Source organism: Gasterosteus aculeatus, chromosome 21, assembly GCF_964276395.1.
Source record: "Gasterosteus aculeatus chromosome 21, fGasAcu3.hap1.1, whole genome shotgun sequence".
In the NCBI taxonomy this organism is placed as follows: domain Eukaryota; kingdom Metazoa; phylum Chordata; class Actinopteri; order Perciformes; family Gasterosteidae; genus Gasterosteus; species Gasterosteus aculeatus.
In genome coordinates this window covers 14,716,272-14,740,749 of record NC_135708.1, presented here as the reverse complement: position 1 = coordinate 14,740,749, position 24,478 = coordinate 14,716,272, and the positions used below count along the sequence as shown (strand labels likewise).

The 24,478-nt window shown below is 45.0% G+C and overlaps 1 protein-coding gene across 6 annotated transcripts in view; it reads right to left on the bottom strand.

Moving 5' to 3' along the window:
- Nucleotides 1-2,737: 2,737 nt before the first annotated feature.
- Nucleotides 2,738-24,478, bottom strand: part of sema5a (sema domain, seven thrombospondin repeats (type 1 and type 1-like), transmembrane domain (TM) and short cytoplasmic domain, (semaphorin) 5A) — a 92,785-nt gene continuing 71,044 nt past the window's right edge. For 2 of the 6 annotated variants that reach the window (XM_040167025.2, XM_078096556.1), the window contains exons 16-22: nt 19,733-19,958; nt 12,265-12,474; nt 9,994-10,164; nt 9,635-9,790; nt 8,004-8,048; nt 7,318-7,532; nt 2,738-4,581 (exon numbers count right to left, since the gene is read on the bottom strand). In XM_040167025.2, the coding sequence (XP_040022959.2) occupies nt 4,462-4,581; nt 7,318-7,532; nt 8,004-8,048; nt 9,635-9,790; nt 9,994-10,164; nt 12,265-12,474; nt 19,733-19,958 (1,143 nt within the window). In that variant the 3' untranslated portion in view covers nt 2,738-4,461. Of the gene's footprint in view, nt 4,582-5,813; nt 5,981-7,317; nt 7,533-8,003; nt 8,049-9,634; nt 9,791-9,993; nt 10,165-12,264; nt 12,475-19,732; nt 19,959-24,478 lie in introns of those variants that run through there. The other 4 variants (XM_040167027.2, XM_078096557.1, XM_078096558.1 and 1 more) reach the window with 4 other exon arrangements.

The following is a 24,478-nucleotide window of genomic DNA, read 5'->3' as shown; positions in this document are numbered from 1 at the left end:
ACTCATCTTCAAAGGGAAAATGGTTTTCTCTGTTGCGGTCTGCAAAAAGGCTGTTTCACAGACACACTGTCACGGTGTAAGTTTCAACAAAAAAAAGTTTCCTTCCCTGCCTCTCGTGTCCCTGGGTTTGCTTTACTTCCTCCCTTGGTGAGTTTTTCTGCCTTGTCCTTTGTTGTTCCTACCTGTGTCCAATCACCTGCACCGTGCCAGTGTATTTAAGCCATGCCTGTTGGTTACCTCGCGATTGACTCGTGTGTTAACCTCTGACCTTGACGGTGGTTTCCGATGCAGTTCCTGGCCCTGTGCTTCCTTCTTTATGGGAAATCTTTGATTTATTAAAAGTTTTTTCCTCATGAAGCGTGAGGACACAACCAAACAACTAGTTGTCTTCTTGTTTCTGCCACTTTGGTTAAAATACACCTAACTAAATATAAAAACATACATGAACCGTGGGCTTTCAACGTGACATGCCTGTCCTCTCATGTTGGACGAAGGGCAAAGTGGACTTTGAGACTTTTGAGAAAGAAGGGATATTGCGAAACAAGACGGGCCAAATCCAGATTTATTTTTAATATATTCATGAACAGGACTTTTAACTTGTAATTTAGTAAAGGGAAATATACATGTCCTCCAGGTGGCAAATTATTAGTAAATTAAAATTACACTTGTAGCTCTGCTTTCAGACTTCTATACTTTAATTAACACTTATAATGAACAACAGCTCTCTGTCTCTGGACGCCAGTGTCGACCACTGATATTGCACTTTGAAAGACACCATCCAACCACTGAAGAGACCTGTTGCACCATCAATTGCCCCTTGTGAGTGGATCTAACCCCAACAGAGCCCCCCTGTTCCGAAAAGGTCCCCTTCTGTACGGACACCGAGGAAGCTGAGCAGCGCCAGAGCAGCTGGCCGCGCTGAGGAGAATCAGGACTTGTGGGGGGGGAAGCTGGCAGGGGAAAATGCAGGAAACCTACAGGGTAATTGGAGCCCGGCGGTACATCCGCCATCTTGGCTCGTTACCTAAATAGCAGCTTTGAGAGAGGTGAATAGGCCCATGAAAGGCTCGCGGTGGAGATGATAAGCTGCAGTGTGGTTTGGCCGGCGCTGCGAGGCTCCTGGCATAAATGAGGCAGCTGAGACCTGGATCGGCGAGATGGGCACCTGGGATTCCAGATGTCTTGGGACGGAATCTATGGTGGCATCTCTCAGCTGGTATCAGTGCCTACGGTGACATTCATTCTTCAGTCAAGCACGACCGGACTTGGCAGAATTGCGGCAGCTTCCTATCTAGTTGTGCTGAGTCTGTGCAGAAAACCGAGACTGCTGCTCCTTCTGAAAACTTGGAATTCATACAAATACTAATGTAATGAGTAAGGATTCCAAATGCGAGGAGTAAAACACATTTAAAATGTCACAGAAATAAAAAAATGATGTATCTTCAGGCATGCAGCCAGAGCATTATAGAGATTAAAGAGGCTTTGAAAAACCTCTCATCTGTTTGCTTTGAATACGTAGCAATGGTAATCTGGACTGAAGCTGCATTAAGGAATGTTTGCTTCAAAACATACAAAATATTCTTAAGAGGATGATATAATGCTTTGGGGGATCGCTACGAATCGTCTATTTACATCCTCCATAGTAACAACAGTGGCAAATCCACAGAGCTTCACTTCGACTGCAGGTGGAAACCGAGGGAGTGTAACTGCCACATGCAACGCTGTGAAGGGTTTCTCATTCAAAGAGTCTCATCGCGTGTGTTTGTGCACAGATGACGGTGTGCTGTTTGCGGATTCCGCTGCACGACAGGCGTTGGTAATCCACTGTTATTTTTCTACAGCAAGAAACTTTTCATGATAGCTCATAAATTGTTGATCGGTCTTCCCTCGGGTTGTTTAGTCAACATCTTCATCCATCCCTTCTCATGCGAGAGCTCATACAAACAACATACATTCATCACTGGATATTCCTCCGGTAATCATTTTTTCAGAATTCACTGTGCTGCCTGCATGGGGATCTCGTCCCACACTCAGCGATCAGTTTAAAAAAAATTCTCCCTTCATCAAAGAGATGGAAAGTTTTCGCAGGATTAGCAACTGGCTTTGAATAATAACAGCCAATGCATTGGTAGTTGGGCGACATCATTTTGGGGTATGCATGGTTATTTCTGCTAATATTAGATGACCGAAGGAGGGGTCGGGGGACAGATGTGCTCAGGAGGTTCTGAAAGGCCAGCTTGAGCACAGCGGTGTGAATGAGAGAAAATCCGGTCTCCAGAGGGAAAAGGAGGGTTTAATGGGTCGTTTACGCTCTGTTACCCGCCTGACAGGAACACTCTGCCTCACTCACCTTGTTTGCGACTCAGCGGCTTCTGTATACGGGCCGCTAATTAACAACGCTCCTGACTGCTGCATGGCCGCAAGGGTTGTCTGTGCGCGGAGAAACGTGGCTCATTTGGAGAAAGCAATTCACGGTAAATGCATTTTATATTCAAATCACATCGAATCAGTCGAATCCGTGGTTCGACTGTGGGCTCAACCTTCCTTTCCAGCACCTTGGAGTAGACTGGCAGGGATGCCGGGTAGCCCGCGGGCATTCGGGCTTTGTTATTGATTAATTTTTTATCTGCTTGGTCAGTCGGGCAAGTGGATCTGATACCTACTCGCACGAGGTATATTTACTTTACGTACTGGCTCTTATTCAATAATAGTTATCAATCAACAACAAAGACTGAAGTTAATAGCCACATTTCATCTTTATTTAAGTAAATTAATTATATGTTTGTCATAGATGCAAAGCAACAAACATTCATCATCTCCTTCTGATAAAGCAAAGCGTTTAACTTTTGCATGGAATCGTGTTTCTGATAAGCTTGCTGAATCTCCTATAAAAGTCAGGTATCGGGATTACCTGGAGTTGTGAGTGATTTACGGAGTGCTGGTGTGCAGCGTGCTCGGCTGTGGTACAACAATACTTTCTTTGAGTTACATCAAGGTTTTAAAGTTGTCGGAGAAAACCACACAGGAGTAAAGTGTCCCACACTTGTACCTGGCCGAAGGCGTGTTTTCAGTCGCTTAAAAGAGCTGCAGAGATCAAGACCGAGGGCATCAAAGCTCCGCGAATGAGATGTTCTATAAATGAATCTTTATAACAAGTCTGTTGTGTACGAAGCAGATTTTAATTTATGCACAGAACACAAAGCAAACTTAAAAAAGAGTTAGTTGCAACTGAACTATCAAACAACCATATATTTGGTTGCACATTCTTAACAGAAATAACTCAACTTGATGAATGGATTTTCATCTCAAAGAAGGGTTCAGGAGAGAAGCCTTTGCTATGCTCCATCTGTACAGTAATGGACTCACAAATTAAGTATTTAATGCAGAAGCCAAAGGAATAGCAAACACTATCAAAATTCAAAAACATTATTTTTTGTTTTACAAAAAATATAAAAAGTACGCTGACAAAGACTGAACTTGATGAAGGCTGATATGAATACTACAGATTACTTGTCAGAATGCACATAAACTTTTTCTTTCTTTTCAAAAGGAAATGTTTTATTCTTTTTAAACACTTAAGACATTGAATAAATGTATTTAGAAAAACTACCGACAAAGGCTTCAAACGTAACATTCTGTACAAAACGTATGCACCTTTTTTTTAAAAGCAAACAAATTACAAAAAGAAAAGGGAAAGCAAAATAAATGGTACGCTAATAACTGCTAGCTGCTAGAGCGTTGGACAAAAAAAAATAAGTGGACAAACCACAGATTTAAAATATCTACATCCTGGTTTTAGGACTCGGGTGGGCTTGATCCATCTGTAGATCGCTGCAGCATTAAATGGTAATAGCCATCAGCCTTCGGCACAGTCTTTGTTTCATGACTTACCAAACCAGCACCGAATCAAAGCAAAACATCAAATGCTGCTTGCGAGTCTCCAAAACCCTGGAATGCGATCAACCATGCAAAAAAACAAAACAGAACGTCAGAGGAAACACATCAGATGAAGTCATGCAAAGCGGTTTTGTGTGGTTATTTCCCATCGTTACAAATACAGGTCTGTTTTTAGAGGCGTCACAGAAAACCTTCAAGGGGATCACGTCTCCCAGTCTCTTTGAGTGGAGTTATATTTTTCCCTTTTTGTCCACGTTGGGAATTCCAGTTGTCAGTTTCTCGAGCAGAGAGGCAAGGCAAGTTAGCCCACAGAATTTTTGAACTCTCCGAGTGTGCCCCAAGGCACCTGAGAGAAAAGTGGGCATTTCACTCTGTTGGCAACACCGCGTGTCTGTGTTTTCACCGCATCCCAGCTGCCATGGAGTCTCAGAGTGGCAATATCCCCCGCATGGTGTCACGAATCTCAATACAAAGCACAAAAAAAAAAAAGAATACGGTCGAAACGGATGATTAGGATTGGTGTCCCAGCTATGGTGTGGTGAGTCTGAACTGCCAGATAGAGGCCTAATAGTCATCGTAGGTGTTGAGGTCGGTGAAGTATGCGTTGGTATAGGTCTTCCCAGCAAGCTGTGGGTTGAAGTACTTATTTCTTTCCTCCAGAATCAGATTGTTTTTGTTGAAGGCCTGTGGGGGGGGAAGAAACAAGAGGCAGAGTCAGTATGGATAAAAGGGTTATTCAGCCCTGATAGCAAGGTCAAAGCAAATCCATTTAGCCCAAAAAACTAAAGGAGGAGCAACACAAATCAATGGGAGGCCGCTCAGTGAATGAAACAAACATTTCACAGAGCAAGGTCAAAAGCGTTTGCAAACAGGGAAAAAATGACGAGCTTCACAGGGGCTACATTTGTTTGATGCATGTGCGTATGTCCACCTCTGTCATCTCTAATACCCGGCATCAGCGGTTTTTATGGCTCTCCAGTTGTTGGTCCTTTAGGACAATCCAAGCCATAACAATTGATCAAGAGCGAGTCTCTTTCTGTTAAACAATAAGAAAGAGGCCTCGGGGGTATCTTCGCTGTCCCCACGTGACGGAGTAAACATGGAATGAGCTTCTGATGTGGTGCTCAATACAGCATCAGCAATTTGCCAAATGGATCCGTTCAGAGGCAGCCTGCGAGTGTGTGTGCGCGTCCGCGTCCCTTGGGGCGGTGTAATTGAACACTTGATGATGCTGCATTTGCCGTTGATGGATGTTTCCAACCGACACCGATGGGGAACGAGTGTGCCGGACAAAAGAAATATATAAAATAACCTCATATTTTTTGCCTTCTTCCCATTATGTGATTTGCACACAGAGGGAACGCAATCAACACCAGTGCAGCTCCGGCGGCGGCGGTTATGTGTCTCCCCGGGTGGCCCCGCCGCTGCGTTTAAACGGCTGTGCTTACAATGCTTTATTAGCATGATCGACTTTTGTCTTTTCCGGCTTTAAACCTCTTTATTTGGCCGAAGAAGGATTGCAATTTTGGTGCGGTAAACAAAATGCGCTTGATCAAGGAAGTGACATTAGCGATAGAGGTAACAGAGGAGCATAATAAACAACGTAAAAGTGGATTTTTCGTTGTCGACAAAAAACGGAGGACAAAAACACGAAGGACGAACATGGAAAAAAGAAAACATGCAAATGGGGGGGGAGAAAAAGAGGAAGGATACACTGCCTTCTCACAAGCTGGGTGGGAGAAAGGTTTGAGGGTGCGGGTGGGGGGGGGGGTGACGGAGGGATGAAGGGGGTCTGAGCAGAAAAAGAGAAACTAGAGTCTGTACTCCAACCTGCCAAACACAGGAAGTGCCACAGGAAGTGGAAGGGCGGGGCACGGTGGGGAGGAGGAGGAGGAAGTAGTGGTGGTTGGGCGGGGGGGGGTCAAAGAGTTGTGGGAGAGGGGAGGGGGGGGGAGAATCGAGAGGCGTGATGTTGTAGAGGTTAGTAGAAAATCTCCAGGCCACGCATTGACACCCCCATGTTAGCAGAGAGGGGCTGGTGCATGGCCGGGTCGTCCAATGGCAAGAGTACCGACACATCTGGCTGCAAGGAGAGGAATGGGCAAGAATCATCCTCCAAGAAACCCAGAGGCCATATTCTGTCTCAGCCTAAAACAGTCAACGTGTAGCTGTACATGGTACTTCAGCTACTTCACTGAACTACACACCTGGAAATACACAACAAAATACTTTTTGCACACTTGATTGTTGAATATTTACTGCAACAACAAAACGGTTGAGGCTCACAGCGACTCAGGGTTGGAGGTAGAATGTGCTTTCCCGAAAATGAGACAGTGATTTTGTTTTTCATCACAGTCTGTCTTTATTTATATTCGCCTGTCTTTGCAATTGCACCAACTGAATTGTGCTCCATGCATCTGACTCTAATTGTATGACAGATGAATGCTCCTCACACCTTTATTCTGCAATGAAATTATATTTAGAGATGTTTGCCTCGAGCTAAAGGATCTGTTCTCACTTTGTGGGACTCTCATATCTGATAAGTAGATTTTGCAAACGGAGATCGAGGCATTCACTTAGTTTTTAACATGTGTCTAAATTTAAAGACTCCCTCTCACAGGATCAAACACAAGCAAATAAAAAACCTGCCAAAAATGGCAGCTTTATCAGCACTGCAGTAAAAGTTATAATACTGTTTCAATGCAAAACTTTACCGAATAACAATTTACGCCTTAACCCCCTACCCTGAGCCACCGGTGTATGGCTTTGCATTTCCCCTCATGTGGAGGAGGCTGAAGCAAAGTGAAAGAGCTTGGAGGGTAAAGCGTTTTTTTACTTTGTGTATGTATGTAAAAGTTTACCACGAGAAACGTCTTGATCAATAACGGAAGGCCATTGCAGAGGTGAATGTTATGTGTGTGGACATTGTCTTTTTGGGCTCTACGAGTAATAATGCTAATAAATAACTGCTGTACGGGATGTTTAGAGCAATCAGTTTTGAAATAGCAACCTAGCCAAGCGGGGAAATGTGAAGGTGCCGAGCATCTCGGCTGATTACCTTCCCACCCGCCGATTAGTAATTGCATTAGCGTGTTTTGAGAAAGCAGCGTATGACCACTGACACAGAACAAAGTCACACACGGAGACACACAGCAGAGGAGCACGCGGAGAGAAGATGTACCCACACCTGTCTGTCTGTTAAGAGTGTCAGTGCACGCAAGGAGGAGGTGTGACAGTGAGAGTCATGCAGTAAGAAGTGTATTTAATCACAACTGACACTGGAGGAGGGGGGGGGGCGCGAGAGTGTGACATCCATCGATTAAGGTCAAACCGCGAGGAAATGTTACAAACTGCTGCCTTGCGTCTACACATCTGCACATCAGCTCAAGTGTCACCCGCGGTGGAACCCTGTGCACGGACCTTGATGGCTTCCACCGAGTCGTACTTGTCCAGTTTGTTGATGTGGTTGGTGATGCTGGTGTTGAGCGGCGCCGCCGAAATGGGGTGGATGACCGTGGCCTCGTGGGACTGCCGCTGGAAGCGCTGGCAGTACGAGTAGACCAGCAGGGTAACCAGACAGCCGAGGATCGAGCTGCCGAGGCCGACGGCGATCATGTGGAGGAGGTTAAAGTCTGCTGGAAGGAAAGCGAGGGGGAGAAGTAGGATGCAGGTAAATCCTCCATTAGTTCACGCAAGGGAAAGTAGTAATTGTGGCTGCAATTTGAACGGTGATGATGGTGTGTCCTGCACCATAGAAGACCGTTGACTCTCTGTTCACATGCAACCTTGTTTATTTACAGTATTGTTCTCATCCGTTATTACTTCTGATTGTGTATTAAAGTGTATGATGCCAGCAAAAAACTATAAGAAGAAAAAAAGAGTATATTTATATATTTAAAATAATTCATTCTTTAAATGATATACATACACACAGATTTAATTAGCAATAAGGGAATAATTCTGATATTAAAATGGTAGTCTAATATAATTGTTTTTTGTGCTCCCTTTAAGATGTCGTTTTCTTCAGTTTTGGAGTGAATCATATTTAAGAAGTAAAGTGCATTTATCTTAGTGTTGTTATTCGACATGTAAAACGCATCAATTACCTCCACAGAGCTTCTCCTCCTGACTGGAGCGTGCAATCGAGACTTCTGAAGGCAAACAGCAGCAGAATTAGGGTTAAACACCACGTGCATTACACATGCAGCCCTGTTAGCATGAGAAATCGTACCTTTGAAGGTTAAGTGTGGAAATGAAAGCTGTACCCAATATGGAACAGATTATCATGAAAACCCTGAAAAGCTAATCAAGGCTGTAGCACCTGGAGTGGTTTATGAAAAGTATCAGCTCTCATTAAAGGAAATGAAGTACAAGACGTATCTAATGAACCTTAATGGACTACCTATCCCATTAAATGGGATGGATGATAAGGCGTAATGTCAAATGGGTAATTCTATAAAGACCTGTGAAGGCTTTTCATAATTATTATATCCTTGTTAATTAATACGGAAAGGTTACAGATTTTTGTTTTAATCAAATGTTTATTCTGAAGCCACAACTAATGATTCTTAAAGTTTAAGAACTATGGGTCTTTTTTTCAGAATATTTATAAGCCTTTTATAGCGTTTCTTGTGTTGGCAGTGATCCGCTACTGGCTGTCAATAAAGACACGCTAGTCCAAGAATACATATCAATATTTCTTTGTGTCACATATCTGTGTGTATGTTTTTTTTTTTTTTAGAAGGACTTTAAGAAACTCTTTAAGAAAGTTTAGTTAAACATCTGTTCAACAGGCTTTTCGCTGCAGCTGTAACCTGAACATTTCTTCTTTTTCGACTTTGGAATTCCCTTTTTATTTCAGCCTTTACAAGATTTATTATATCTTGAAAAGTAGATCAAATAATATAGATCATGGCTCTCATGTGAGCAAGAGGTCAAAGAGGTGCACTCTATTTAGAAAAAAACACAAGTGATGCTTATTAGGTGTAGCTGGTTTAATGTCTAGTGGACAGATTTAAACAAAAAGCAAAAGAAATCAGGTTAAGGTTTATTCAATTCCTCTGGAGGGAATTGATAAAGTTGATTTTGTCTTGTATTATCATTTTGAACAAAAGTATCTCACACAGTTACTGTATTTGCACTTAACAGATAAACCGAAAAAGTTTCCAAATTTTTCATTTAACTCTACAATGACTTATTAGGGGGAAAATGATAAAAAGAAAAATCGTCACAAAGAAATTGGATGAGATGAAATAGTACAGAAAAAAAGACTTGAACGACCAAAGTACTGCTTGTGTAAGTGGTTTTTACACTCGTAATGAAACTAATATTGCAGCAAGGTAGTCGGAGTTAGTCGGGAGGGGGACTGTCCTTAAGTGAAGCACCCGGGTTCACTCCTGCATGTAATCACTTGCCGCACTCGGGAGTCCTTCAGGAAGAGACACTCTCCCTACCTTTCCCCAAAGTGCTGCCCTGCCGCTGAACCTGACCTCCGACCTGATACCAGCCCCTTAGAGGGATCACTTATGTGTTTCATTATCACGGGATTCCTGGAAAGCGACTGAATTACCGCTGAGGGCATATGGTGGTGGGTGATGGAGCAGGAGTGTGTGTGTGTGTGTGTGTGTGTGTGTGTGCGTTAAGTCATGCATGAGTGGCCGAGACATTTCAGAAGAGAAGCCGCTTTTGCACAGACGCGCAGGCAGCTTTATACGTGTGAGTGTGTGCGAAAGATCACCTGGTATAAAATTTGAGTCTGGGGAGCACGGCCTGTTCTCGCTGTTGTTTCCCGAGCACTGGTTACCGGTGGGAAACAGGACGTCGCAGTGACGCACGCGCATCTGGGCCCCGTTGGAGTCACAGTGGGACCACGCCGACCAGCTGGACCAGCTCTCTGGGAAATGCAGACAGGCGGTTTATCTCGCAGCCTTGTGAAGTGTGTGTCCGTGTGTAATGAGTGGCGTGACCCCCCCCCTCAGCTGCATCTTAGTCATGCATGAGACTAAAGAAAATAAGAGGTTGGACCTGGGATGGATTGGCGGCCGGGTCAAGGCCCGAAGCTACTTATCACCGAGGTGAGTGTGTGTGTGTGTTTACCTGGACAGGATTGTGTGTTGCACAGTGCCTCTTCAGTGTGCAGGCCTAGACAGATGTCCCCTCCGTAAGCTGGCGGGGGGTTGCTGCAGGTGCGCGTCCTCATGTAGTGTCCCCCTCCACACGTCACAGAACACTTGGACCATGAAGACCAGCACGACCAGCTGCCGTCCACTAAATCAAGGATATCGGGGTCATTTTCTTTAAACTATTGCTCACAAAACTGAATGATTCTTGTAAAAAAAAAAAAAAGCCCTGTTATGGATGCAGGAAACAGGTCAGTAGATTTCAAAGTTTCTTGTTTTCCCGGGAGAATTTTCCCCATAATGTGCGCTTTTGTGTTTTCTAAAATGTATGTTCCAGGTCATTTGAAAACACAATTTCCTCTGAACGTCGAGTGATGAGTGGAAGTCATTCCGAGCCATTTCAAACAGCGGTGCGTGACGCAGGAATACGAAGCCATTTGGAGACGTGTGTGTGTGCGTAAAGTGTTTCTGAAATGACAGGAAGAGTGCTTCAACCAGCTGTTACACCGAGCGCCTGACCCCCGTCCGCCAACTCAACACCGTCTCCTCCGATTAATAAAGATAAATGAGGCATCACAATCTGCCTTTGTTGTGGTTCGCAAATGTATGCGGTGATGGCCGTAAAATAGATGAGGAGAGAGAGAGAGAGAGAGAGAGAGAGAAAGGGAGTAACTTAAAAGAGGGGAGGAAAAAGAACAATAAAATGGTGGGAATCTTTGGCCGTGAATTTGCAACATAGGGAAATATCCTTTTGCCAACCGTGTCGCTAAAACTTTACTTGATTGTGGCAGAGAAATATTACCTTTTCGGAACCACTTGAGAATTGCCGTTAAAGACCTAATGACGGCTGGCAGCACAGTGCACGTAATTTGAAAGTTGCCGACCGCTTTTTCTCATCTTGTCGTGTAATTTCTTTATCGCAAAGCGACACATGAGTCGATTCCCGGCCTTCGATGACGGATCGTCTCATCTCGGGGCGCGGACGCGTTTCCAAAACAGACGGGGCGGCGGCGGCGGAAACACCTTCTCCTCACGTTTTAAAAAGCACTGGATTAGCAAAGACCAGCACGGTCAGCTTGCCTCAGTGCAATGTCTCACTTTCACAGGGGTGCTAATTGAGTACTCATCAGTATTCATAACTACTCCCCCGCTGGGTTAAGTCCATTCCTTTGAGGGGAGCAGAAGTGCGGGGTTGTTCATCAACACGCAACTGTAGATTTGGTATTATTACAGTCAACATCCCAGAATAGGTGTACTACACGCATTAGCATAGTGATGTGGGGCAGGGAAAATCAAAGCGCATTCACTCTACATTATACTCACGGGGAATATTAGTGGCAACCACACAGGCAGAGCTTTTTCCCCCCCGAACAAAGCAATTCGGATGCTCTTAGATCCAGAGACTTCATCTGTGCGTGCGGCCGATAACAGCTGCAGCGTGTTAAGGGGCCGAACTCAAACTGTTGGCGAGCGGGATTGCACTTTCACAGAGCGAATTAACCGTCTGTAGAAATTGTGTCAATGGCTGCACACCCTCGGTGGCTTTTTAAAATTTTTTTGCTTGGTTACGCCGCGGCAGCAGTTATGAAGACTAATTGCGGCGGCTGGGAGATGACATGCAGATGCGGGCTTTTTGTGAGATGCTTCTTGCTCCACTCCGAAAAAGGGTTGATTAAAGATCATCTACGATAACGTTTGCTGCTTCTCTGCATGGCGCCCGTGCAGGATACTATGGTGTGCTTTATGGCAAACTAGGCATTGGATTTCCATTTAGACAGCTTGCTTCCTTAGTCAGACAGAGTATTCTTTTAATTGGAAACCTTCCTCCTTCAGCCTTTCACTAGAGCAGTGTTGAAAATGCATTGTCTAAGGGGCTTTTCACAACAGAACAAGGCCTCCCATAGCCGGCTGCATAATTACCCTGCAATGTAATTACATACTGGATCGCCATGGGGATTGTCTCTTTGATTTCTGGTGCAAATTAGGGTCTTTGTTAGACCTCTTATCTGGAACTGATCTCTTTTGTGTTTTCCTGATGATTTGAAGTAATTTAGTCCCGTTACCCCCTCGTCCATTGATCACGGGAAACCAATATCTTTAGTATGATGTGGAGGAGTATGTTATTATCTATGTGCGCGTGACAACGACAGCTGGCCATCTCAATGACTTCCAGCCTTGCAAATATTCTTATTTTCTTTTTCGCCTCTAAAACTGGCTCGTAAACGTGTTAATGGCGCAGATTTCTCACCGGGACAAGGAGTGACGTTACACTCTTGGTACTCCTGCGCTGGACCCAAGCAGGTCTGACCTCCGTATTTGGGCTCCGGGTTGCTGCAGGTCCTCTTGCGGCTGCGGATTCCCCGGCTGCAGTCTCTGCTGCACTGGGACCAGGAGCTCCAGGACGACCAGCCGCCGTTCATCGCGTGGCCTGAGATTCTCCCGAGACGAAGCACCTCTCCTGTGGTGAGTAGATCGAGACAATACGTGGATTTTTGTCAGAGCTATTTCTGCTGAATGTCTGTGGTATCGCTCGCTTTTCTCAGCATTAAGCCTTCACTTCCCGTGAAGCGGATAATACTTGTCCTCCCTGACCGGCATCGCTGTTGAGATTTGACTCTGGAGTGTTATGTTCGGCTGTTAAGTGATCTGTGCTGCAAAGCGATTAGGATTTGATTAAAAATCACCTGTTGGAACATTATGTTCACTGTCGGGTTATCAAATTATATTTTACTTAAATGTTTCAGAAACAATTGGATGTGATTTTGCTAATTTATGGTTCCAAGTGGATGTAGTTTAATTTTCTTTTCAATTTGTGGTTTTGAATACTCAACAATAATTGGATGATTGGATTCATTTAGGATTTACTGTCTTAACTTGAACCTTTAACTTTTGTGTCGCCATCAGGCCAAAGTTTCGGTTTAATACCAAATACCTGTAGTATGACATTCCAGATTCAGCCTAAGCAGTACTTTTAGTGTTAAATAGCAACTGTTGGCATGATGTAAAACATAGAAAATGCATACCAAAGATCTGAAGATTGGCCTTGTCACTGTGATGACATCATAGCATGTTGATCTTCCATCAACACAATACATCTTGTCAGTGTAAAAGTATTTTTAAGTATATGTATTAAGCGTAATCACTTAAGTTAAGTAACTATTTACAATCAGTACCTAGACGGATGGACAGATACCACGTTGATGCTGTCAAAAATGAATGGCACTGATGTCATCCATCATTTAATTCTCTCTTCTCAGTCTCTAAAGATGCATTCAACATGAAACGTTCCCCCTCGTCAAACAAAATCAGTCCACTAATCTGTGTGCACTCATCTGGAACAAGTCGGACAGAATATTCCTAATGAAATATGAAACCGTCATTTCTATTACGCTGTAATTACTGCGCGCATTAATCAATGCTGGGGAAATGAGCAGAAAGGGGCGAGGAGAGATTTTTGGCCATTTTAAACGAAGAGAGTGAACTAATCTGTTAGAGTAAATGATAATAACTAGATGAAATCACCGAGCACTTCTCCAATGAGTCACTCACTCAACAAACCAGACTTTTATCTACTTTTTTTTTGGCAGTGGTCTTTATTGTGTGTCTATGCAGCTTCTGCTTCATGTCATTAAACACTCTGCGCCACTCTGCCACGTCTATCTATATTTGTCTTTATAGGAAAGAGGAAAGAGCATTTTGGAGTGTGGAAACCAATAGCCGAATCACATCTGGGCCCTTAATGTAAACCCATTGACCTTCCATTTTGTCTGCTTCTATAATCTCTGATCTGTATTTTGTTATTTCACTATCTCATCTATTATGCTCACAGCCTCTCTTTACCCTTCTCTGCCTCTCTGTCTATCTTTCCCATTAACCTTCTTTCACATTATGTCGCTGCCCCCCCCCCTGCTTCTCCCTCCTGTCCTCCAACCCGGCCTCGTTGGTTTTGTCGGCGTGTTCTTTTCACTGACAGTTAGCGCGCTGCTGCTGCTTTGTATTCTCACGGAACAGCGGCGTGTTTACCTCGCCGAAAACCCTCCACCTCTTCATAACTACGGGCGACCTTGGTAGCGTGCCGGCCCGACCTCCCCCTCTCTCCCCCCCAACCATCAAGCCGGCGCGAGTGCCGACAGGCCCGTCGAGGCTCCTTCGCTCTTTGTCGATTCTGAGCAGGCGGTGGCACGGACGAGCTCCCCCTCGCCGCTGTGACCCGAAGCCTTCATCCGCAGCCCCCGTACACTCAAAAAGCAAACACATCAGACGAGACACACACACACACACACACACACACACACACACACACGCGTGCACAAACACTTTACGTACACCGGTGCCCACTATGCAAATACCGTGGACCGCTCTCTGGTTTGTGTTCGTGCCGTCGCCCTCCCACAAAACACACAGCATGCAGCCCTCCCTTTTCAACCGCACACGGCCGGGCCAGAATTCAACCCCCTCCCTCTCCTGGCGAGCTCGGCCCAAGCCAAGACTCGAAAGGACGGCAAAATAGTCCCCGCCGCGAAGAAACTAGGACATGAAAGGAGTCCCCTCCTCCCTTTCCTCGCCCCAAACCTCACACCATCCTCAAAGGCGGAATACGCTGTAAACAAAATGTTTGAACTTCTGTGTGTGTGAAAGCAACAAAAAAGATTCAAACGTATGTGTGGAAAAAGAGGGACAGGGACCCTACGAGGCCACAGGGAAATGCAATTCCGTGCAATCGAATGTACACCTGAGGCAACTGTAAAAAAAAGAGGCTGGAAAAAGAACGATAGATGGGAGATGAGATGACGTCTGCAAGCCGGAGAGACAAATCCGCTCTCAGTCGGACAGACAGGAGAGATTTTCCTAGATTCAAAACTGCACACTTTGTCTCCATTACTCTTCCTCCCTCCCTTCTCCTTCTCCTCCACTTTCCTTATCAAATCAGCAGAGACCCTGCAAATATGTGTGTTTGTACATAAACTCTGTATTTAAATCTTAAAAGTGCATGGCTCCTTTTGCATCACTGGTGCCCGGCTTAATGGCACGTTGCTCCCTGAGCTGTTCTAAGGTCTACGAAACTCTCCCGGGGGACGTTCTCATGGAAGAGACAAAAGACCTAAACTTTGTAAAAGGTGCAAACAAAACCTGGGATGAATGCACAGAGACACAAGCGCACGAGAATAACAACGATGTTCATGTTGACCTGATGTGAGCCCAGGTATGCGTTTTACAGGATGTTTCATTAATTCAGTGAGAGGTTTAGAAAAGTAGGATTTAAGGCCCTTCCTTCACTTTCAGTGTCCTCTGCTTGCTCGTTTGATTGCAGAGATTTATTGTGGTGAAGGAGTTCGATTCACTGTGTGTCTGTGATGTCTGTGCTCATAAGAACCCAAGGACTCAAAGCACAATATCAGAACTACTGTCAGATTCAGCTATATTTATTTACGCTGTTGCGTTCGCTGGTTTTACTGTTATGAAACAGATTTGCAGGAGGTTAAACGTTGGTGCAGCGTTGCAATTCGAGGGTAAGAACTTCAACTCACATAACGTCTCCGTCACTGCCGACTGACTCATCCAAAGTTATATTTAGTCAGCGGCAAAAACCAGCAAGCTTCCAATGCAACAAACATCCGAACCCACGTTATTGTTTTCACATCATCCATGGATTTTTCTGTCATTTTAATTAAGCGTTGCTCGCCTTTTCAGCTTCTGACTGATTCACCCCTGAATGCGGCAAGAAGGAGAGTTTTAAAACGCGTCCCCCGCAGCAAATACGACTTTGACCAGAAAATAACTAAATGTTCACTGTGGTGGATCGCCTTCCACAGCAGGGGGACAATCAGATTGATCAACAGAATCCAGAGACCGGCTCAAAGCCGAATCAGTCAGCTGACCGCCCTCCATGTAACATTATCATACTATTCATGACAAAAACCACAGCTCGAAGAAGTATTTTGTCACCGTCAAATAATCGGAAGACATTTCTGTTTAGTATCTAATTACAAAGATACATTCCACCGGGGACCAGACGTGTTTTAAATTCACTCATTTACCAAACTTCTTCTGCATCTGCCTCTTCCTTGATGGACTGTGAGAAGTCCCACAGAGACAAAGAGAGCCCCGCGTGAGGGAGGAGAGAGATAGAGAGAGACAATAAGGATGGTTGCCATCCGTCAGAGGCCTCCCTCAACACTGTCCCGCGTCTACTCGGTGTCGGCTCGTGACATCCGTGCAGGAGAAATTAATCTGTTGCCCACGAGGAGGCTGCGGCCTTGATACGGGATCAGCGTGAAGTGAAACACATCGAGCCGCTGACAGTCCACCGTTTCTCCCTGGGTAAAAAAAAAAAGAAAAGATGAAGCCATCACTCACTGTCACAAGCCGGCAAAATTACACACTCGCTGTCTCCTGCAGGAATCTCTTCTATCTTTCCAGTGCTTTCTTTCCCCTCAATGTGTCTGCTTCGGTTTGTGTGAGATGTAAATGGGGGGAGGGAATACTTTTTTAAAGGTTGATTTTACTGCTTCTGCATCGTAAAACCAGTTACGAGTAGAGTTTGTCAGTCTATATATAGACTGTTTATCCAATCTTTTTCACCCTTGCTGCCTGTATTGCTGGCTGCATAAGGACGTGCAGTGTCAAAGTGAAATATTAATAAGAAATAAGGCCTTGACAGAGTCGAGCATGTCGTCGCAGCGCGCCTTTACGGGGCTTGAGGCTCATTCACTACAGTTCCCCTTTGAAGCTGGATGATGGATGTTTTAACTCTACAACCAAACTCCATTGTTCAACAGAGTCCACCTCCAATCGTTGAATCTTGACCACACAACTTTAAGGGATGCAGCCTCGCATCCAGAGCGGGAACTATGCCAGTAACATTCATTCTGCAGAGGTCTCCTGTTTGTGCAATCTATAGAGAAACAAATATGATGATGGCAGTGTGCAAAATGGAGAGTAGGACGCATGCAAATGTCTTGTTTAAGCCCCCCAGCAATACAACATGTTTTTATTAACACTGTATTGTTTAGTGAACAGAAGAGTCACAACATGGGCAGGAAAAGGAAAGGCATGTTTAATAAATTGCTATATGGATGTCTAACATCAACAACTATCAACGCAATATTATTTAATATCAAATCTTTGTTTAATTCATTCAGGGATGTAAAACGTGATGAAAAGGGAAAATTTGCGCCAATTGCTCCAAGACTAATGATCGGGTGTACACGACAAGATAGGTCTTTAAATCACGGAGGATATGAAGTAATTAACTCATCGCTATCATTAAGCTATGACCACTGATGTGAAACAAGTCAGTATGTTGTATAAAACCTCACTGTAAATGCTTGGTTAAGTCCTATATTCCTAATACAACTCATAATAAAGACAGATAGAGATCTTAATATGGGAGACACAAAGAAAAAGAGATTGTGGCCAGAGGTTGAAAAAGTTGCCAACATATCTCAAACATTGATTTATTCTCTCGATCGGCAGGGGGATTTATTTCTCCATATCTGCGCTTCACAGATGAAACTTCCAAGTGTTTGTCAATAACATGCGCCATGTCTCAGAATCCAATCCAATCCGTCAAATGTCAGGTAGATCTGATAGCTTTGATGCTCCGAGCTACAAACATGGTGACATTCTGCCTGCGCAGGGAGAGATGTAGGAGATTTAAGACGGCGGGGCAGAGGGGGGCTTTTTATTGAGTAGCGGGGGAGCGACATCAGAGCGACGGCGAGGCAGCGAAAAGTTCAGTATTTTAAAGTTCACGCACCTGCATCAAAACAAAAAGGACGGCTGAAGGGAGATGCGAAAAGTCTCCAACCCTGATCGCCTAAGATGTTTGGCACCATTTAAAAAAATGCATACAGTCTTTGCACAAATGAACACATTCATACGACACAACCACATAAGTCAAGTAAGGGGATTACACACTAAAATTCAACATTACCCATGCAATCTCTGCAGCAATTTGGGGTATCGACCTGTTTACCGTCTTGATGGGATTTTAATGAGGGGTTGAATACCTTTCTTTGCTGTGCACGCGAGAGACAGACTGCAGCGGGACGTACCGGCAGCTGGATTCTCGGTAGGAGGACAAATCGGATACCGGTGTATTCACACACACACACACACACACACACACACACACACACACACACACACACACACACACACACCTGTGAGCATGCACATATTAGAAGAAAAGATCCACACACACTCACAGAACAGGCCAACACACACACACACACACCTGCGAGCATGCACATATTAGAAGAAAACACTCACAGAACAGGCCAACACACACACACGCACACACAACGGCGCTCCGCAGATGGATCCCGACTGGCTCAAATGAAGAAAGGGATCACGGGATTCCATCCTCTTTTCTTTTTTCAATCGTCATGGTCTAAAACTCCACAGAGAAGAAGAATCCTTTTGATGAACAATCAACGTGATGTAAGTGCAGGGGAGTACACACGTACACCAACAGGTATGTTTTACTTGTGCTGTGCTGCTTTGCAACTGGAGTGACATTCAAAGAAATTGAACATATTCTAGATTTCACATAACATATATTTTCTCACAAGCCACGCTCCGCAATATTGCCTGCAGGATAGTCATCTAGATGAAACGCGCGAGTGCAACCAACCAACACAGACACCCAACCGTGAGCGGCGAACCTTGCAGCCAACGCTTTTCAATCGGTCTAATTAGCACCAAAGCTAATCTGAAGTCAGGCTTGTGGTGACAACCTCTAATGAAACAACGCACTGTGTCACCCACTAGTCAGAAGAAAAGAGAGAACTATTCAAAGCTCACGTCTTTGTTCATTAATAACGTCTTGGACGGAGGGCTGTCAGTACTCTGGCGGCTTTGAGTGTCCAGTCACGGTTTCCTCTGTTCCTGCCAGCAGCGCGCTCACCGAAAACCCCTTCAGACGCACGAGGAAAGGCCGTGATGAATAATCCCAAGTGATATCAAAAGAGAGGAAACCCCACTGGTATTGTACATTAGGGCCAGGCGTGTGACACCACAGCGGCGTATTAAAAGGGACCACCCGGAGACACACGGGAAGTCACAGTTAAGAGGCCGGCACATCGTGGCTCCAGGAACTGAAAGCGCCACGAACAAACTTTTAAACGGATGCATCTTATGTCTCCCCTGGGGTGTTATGCCACCCCGCTTCTCTCCCCCCTAATATGCATCCTTCCACTTGACAACGTAAACAACTTGTCAATTAGTAGCCTGCTTGTACAGACGTTTACGGCTCTTAATTCTCCAGGGGAGTGGCTGTGTGTGGTGCGCACACGGGCAGAAGGGAACATGTGCGATGGTGGATAAAGAGCGGTGTGTTTGTGCTTCTTAGCGAGACAATAATTGAACTCTGTGCGCGCCTCGGTGTGTGTGCGGGTGTGAGAGAGCTCTGAAATTACTTTTCAAACTGCCGATCCGCTTTGTGGATTGGAAGTTTATTAACAAGTCTGGCGCTTTGATCTTCTGATAAAGCCGAGGGAAGACGAGACCACAGAGACGAGAGGCGGTTTGAGGTGGCGCTGTTTAGTTTTTTTGTTTGCCTTTTCGGGACAGAGAGGACGAAACTTTGAAGAGGAAGGAGAGAGAGATCCGACCAACAACCCGAAAACAGACACGTAGAAGGAATGGCTTGAGGCGAAGGGGCCAATAACCATCCTTAACCATCGCCCACTCTCCTCCGCTCTGCCCCTCACCGTCAGTGGAGCAGCCGGTGGAGCCGTCGCTGGAGCAGTAGCGCATCTCGATCCTCTGCCTGCCCACCTCCAGCAGGCTGGGATCCGGGATGCGAGCTTTGCACGTGTAGCGGAAGCGCTGCTCGTAGTGCCCGCCGTTGTCCGAGATGTTCACGGGCGTCCAGGGGGTCCAGGGCGTGGTCTTCTTTAGGTCAGGACACGGCAGCGTGTTGCATGACTGGTACTCCTGCAATCAGAGACAAGACAGTCATTTAGCTTCACTCGTTCATCATCGGATCACCGCATCATTACAGCAAGAATTAAACGTGACAAGCTCGGAAAGAAGTGCGTGATGTCTTTTCCAAGCATAATAATGGGCAGGATCATGGCTTTTGAAAGTGACTGATACAAAATGACATTCTTTATGAGGGAATAAACAACTCTTTTTAAAGGCTTTCATCATCCTTCATCCTTAAGAGCCTCTTGATTCCCGTTCTGCCTGGTTTACCCCACTGTGTGCTGCCACATCCTGTACCGCTCATCCCCCCAAATACCCCTCAGAAACCAACTAAGCAATGTTTGCCTCGTCCCAACACACCTGTCATTCTGCCCGCATGCACTTCCTAAGGAGGCATTATCTTTAGGCCACTTGCAGGAGGCCAACAAACCACCCAGGCAGGAAAAAAAAAGGTCATTCATCAAGTTAATTCATAACCAACGGGAAAGGATGGAGGAGAGGAGAAGGTAAGTGGAGGATGTGGGATAGAGAAGGAGCAAAATAATGGCAACTCTTCCTCCTCTCTGCATCTAGCTTTGAAAGCCCGGCAATAAAAATGAAAAAATGCAACGCAGAGGCACCAACGGTATGATATGTGAGTCTCATAGGTATATATATCTCGCCCCTACTTCTCCCAACCAACTTTTATTTGGATGAGATGTTTAAAAGAATCTTCCGTGGTGCTGTATTTGATAGCTCTGGTCCACACTCAGGATGCTGATAGGTGGGTAGGAGGTAGATCAGACCCTGTTTGTGCCATGCTAATATAATAAGGGGATGGAGGTAGTGGTGTGTATGGAGAAAATGACAGCACAAAAGAGGGGGGTGGGGGGGTCATTTTCCTCAGCGTGTGTTTATTTATGCTGAATAGGCCTTGAGTGACTGCCAAACCTTGACAAAATAAGATAAGAGTTTCTTTCTGCAATCCGTCAGCCTGTCGCATAAGATCGGCTGACAGGTCAAGTGAGGAGAGGACCACTATACATTATACAGTGTGCAGGTCTATCTTTCACCTACTCGCCTCCTCTTTAAAGCTCTCTCTTGTTCTCTCGCTCTCCAGCCACCCATCCATCTTCATATTTATTTCCCCCTCTTCCTCATCATAACTTCTCTTGCGTCAGCTCCTTTTCTCCCTCGCTCCTAGTTTCTTTTTGCCTCCATGCGTCCACTTCGTCCCTCTGTGTCGCTCCATATCCACCCTGGTTTCTGTCCACTCCCCCCACCCCCCCCCCCCCGCCTCCTCCTCCTCCTCCCCCCTCTCTCCCCCCCAGGGTACCAAGGTTAAAAACACAGGAAGGATTTAGATTCTGTTCGGGGCCCCGTGATGAATGAGGGTGTCACCTCCACCGCACTTCCTGTCTCACTCACATCCAGCGCGGTAATCATCTCCGGACATTAATATTTAACAACATCACACTTCACAGGCCAGCACGCAATCTGGGATTATCAGCCAATAATAAAAAGGAAAGGAGAAAAAAAAAGGAAAAAAAAAAAAGCCAACCTCAGCGTCTCGCAGCTGCCTATGGAGCAAAAAAGAAAGAAAGTGAAGCATCACATGGCACGAAGAGGGGTAAGAGGCAAACGATCTGTCTGTGTTTGTTCTGTGAATGGTTGATGGTGGCCAAACACACTAAATGTTTAATGAGCCTTGTCTGGTAAGCGTTTCTTCCTGCATTCTCTGAGGATTAGAGTCAATGCAGAGGGCCGAGGAGATAATTAGTGGGTTTGATGCTAAACCTCAGTCAAAGTCTCAGAATGTATCCACATGGATACAAAGGTGCCCCCTGATTGGACCAAAAGCTCCGTGGCTTGTCGAGAGGACCGACCTTGTAGAACAACTTTCAAAGTAGTCCTTGAGTTTTTAAATGTGAGTACCAATGGACTAATATTATACCATAATTACTTATATATGTGTAGAAGGAAATAGGCATTGATTTGAGTGGTGGTCAGTTTGTTGAGTTTCATTTAGAAAACTTCATGTAAGTTAAAAAGTACTAATGATGTGAAGAAGACACAGGAGTAATGGTACAAACCGGGTGTCCGGGGTATAAAAAAACGTTGAGTCCTGCTGTTTCAACGAATAACAAAGGCTGCAGGACAGCAGACAGCTTATTGTCTTTTCTTGCAATAAAAGAGCCTTGTGGTAAATGTGGCATAATAACAAAAACAAAAACAAAAACAGTCCCCTTGCTTTTTTAGTGGCAATTTTTATAACACGTTTTGAATAATGCATTAAAAATGGACCCCAGGATCTGAAATAAACATCAGTATAGCCCTTCCCACGAAAACCCATAAACCCAACACACACACACACGTGCAGCCACAAGCAAATAAAAGAACTCCATTAAAATGACATCACTGAGCCAGAACAGTGAATAGGTCATCTTAGGCATATATTACATGTTGGATATGTAAATGCACCTCTGAACAAAACAAAGCAGCTACTCGGTAATTCAACTTTGATTCACTGTTAGGCAAAAACAAATCAAAATAAACTATTTAAATGTTTCATCAGTCTTTCCAGCTCCTAAAAGAAACAATGTAATAAAATCATAATAAAAAAGAACAAAGAAAAACAGGAAACATTTCCTGGATTTTTCAGCTGCACTCATATTAAAATTTTCGTGAAATTAACCGAAATTGAAAACATTGCGGAAAGCAGTCGGATGTGACAAGTGGCATGTGGAACACAAAATTGGATTCAATTAGTCTGTTGATGTCGACTGGAATACGTGCCCACAATGCAGCGATGTGCATTGTGGGCAAATGGAGGGCAGCGATTTGATGCCGCGCGGCGTCCTTTTAACAAGCAGCTGCTCAGAGACGGCCGGCGCTGCGTTGTGTGTCTGGAGGGCTCGGTGGGAGGACCTCCGGTACCATTTTACCGCCTGGCTGCTCAGTACGGAAGTGTTGCTCGGGCTGTTTGTGTGCGAGACCGTGTGTGTATGAACGTGTCAAGTCGACCATCGGGAAAGTTTGACTTTAGCTGCACTTTTGCACTGATTTGTGTGTGTTTGTGTTTGTGTGTGATGCGCGTGCATCTGCGTAACTTTATGCATGTCTGAGTTATGGATTCAGGCTGCCTCCATCCGCACACGTTCCTGCTTATTTTTTAGGTGTTATAGACTTGGAAGGGATACAAATTGCGGCGGAAAAAGGGCAAAAAGGAAATTGAGAGTGTGTGTGTGTCATTATAGTGCGTGAGTGCTGTGGAACCTTAAGCTATCAGCCTCTCCTTATTTTTATTGGAAAATGTGAGAATGTCGAGTGGAGAGTGAACAGTGCATGTGTTTATTTCTGTACTTTGTATGCATGAGTGTGTATGTGTGTTCGGAGAGAGGCGGTTGTGTGTATGCGTGGGCGTTAAAAGGATCTCTGTTGCGTCCGGCCAGCGGTGGGAGGTGAATAACACAGAATCGTGCTTCTCAAGCCTCCCACCATTATTACAGTCATTATACATCTTATTGGACTGGGAGAGCTGTGCGCGTGTACGAGAGAGAGAGGGAGAGAGGGAGAGGAGAGCGTGTGTTGGTTTATGCCTACATTTACCACTCGTACTCTAACATCTGAGTGAGCGGTTCATATTTGAGATATGAAAGCGACTTATCCTCTCGAGTGCTTACATCTTCATCTGGTGCACAGAAACGGAGGCCTAATGCTCTTCAAGTCTCCGTGAGACATCACTTCAATTAGCAGCACAGACCAAAGCACACTTTGTCAAACTGTGACTTCTCTCTCCCGCTCCTCCTCCCCCCCACTCCCTCCCCCCCAACAGTCTGACTCTGTAATGAAGCCCGCTGTCGGCCAGGAGCAGGTCTCCTGGCTACACACCAGTGCACCCGTGCATGCACGCACACAACAATGAACCGTGCAGAAAGACACCAGTGTGTTCACGCGTCAGTCTGCCAGTGGCTACACAAACACTGGGTGCTTAACTTTCATTTTGCAGTCTGGCTGCACGACCGGCAGGTAAATAGAACAGCTCTCGGTGCCATTAAGCAGCTCTGTGCATCGCCGGTTTTGCATGGTCCATATTTGATTTATTTAGCTCTGAGAGGCAGAGTCAAGCTGTACTGTTCGATTGAGGATGGTGGTCCTTTATGGTCCTCGGATGTAAGAGGTATTTGATGTAAAGTAATGGAAATACCATTCTGAATTAAATGTATCTTTCCTCCGAATACGAAATACGTGAGTGAGGTGAAAGTCACATTGCGATAAATCAATGAATCAGCAAGTGATTTATGTGTTTCACTTTCAATTGTCATTGAGTTCAGAGATCTACAGATTTGAAATTCAAATATTCAGGCAAAAGGACAATATTCTGTGCTGAGCTTTGAGACGTAATGACCGATGATGTTCAAACAGACCTGGGTGGAATGTAGGTTAACATTCCTATGGAGAGCAAATGTGCAGGGATGCACTGGCAGAAATCCAATTTGAAAATATTTTAATATTGAAATATCCCGTTCAATTACGTTTTGTCTAAAATC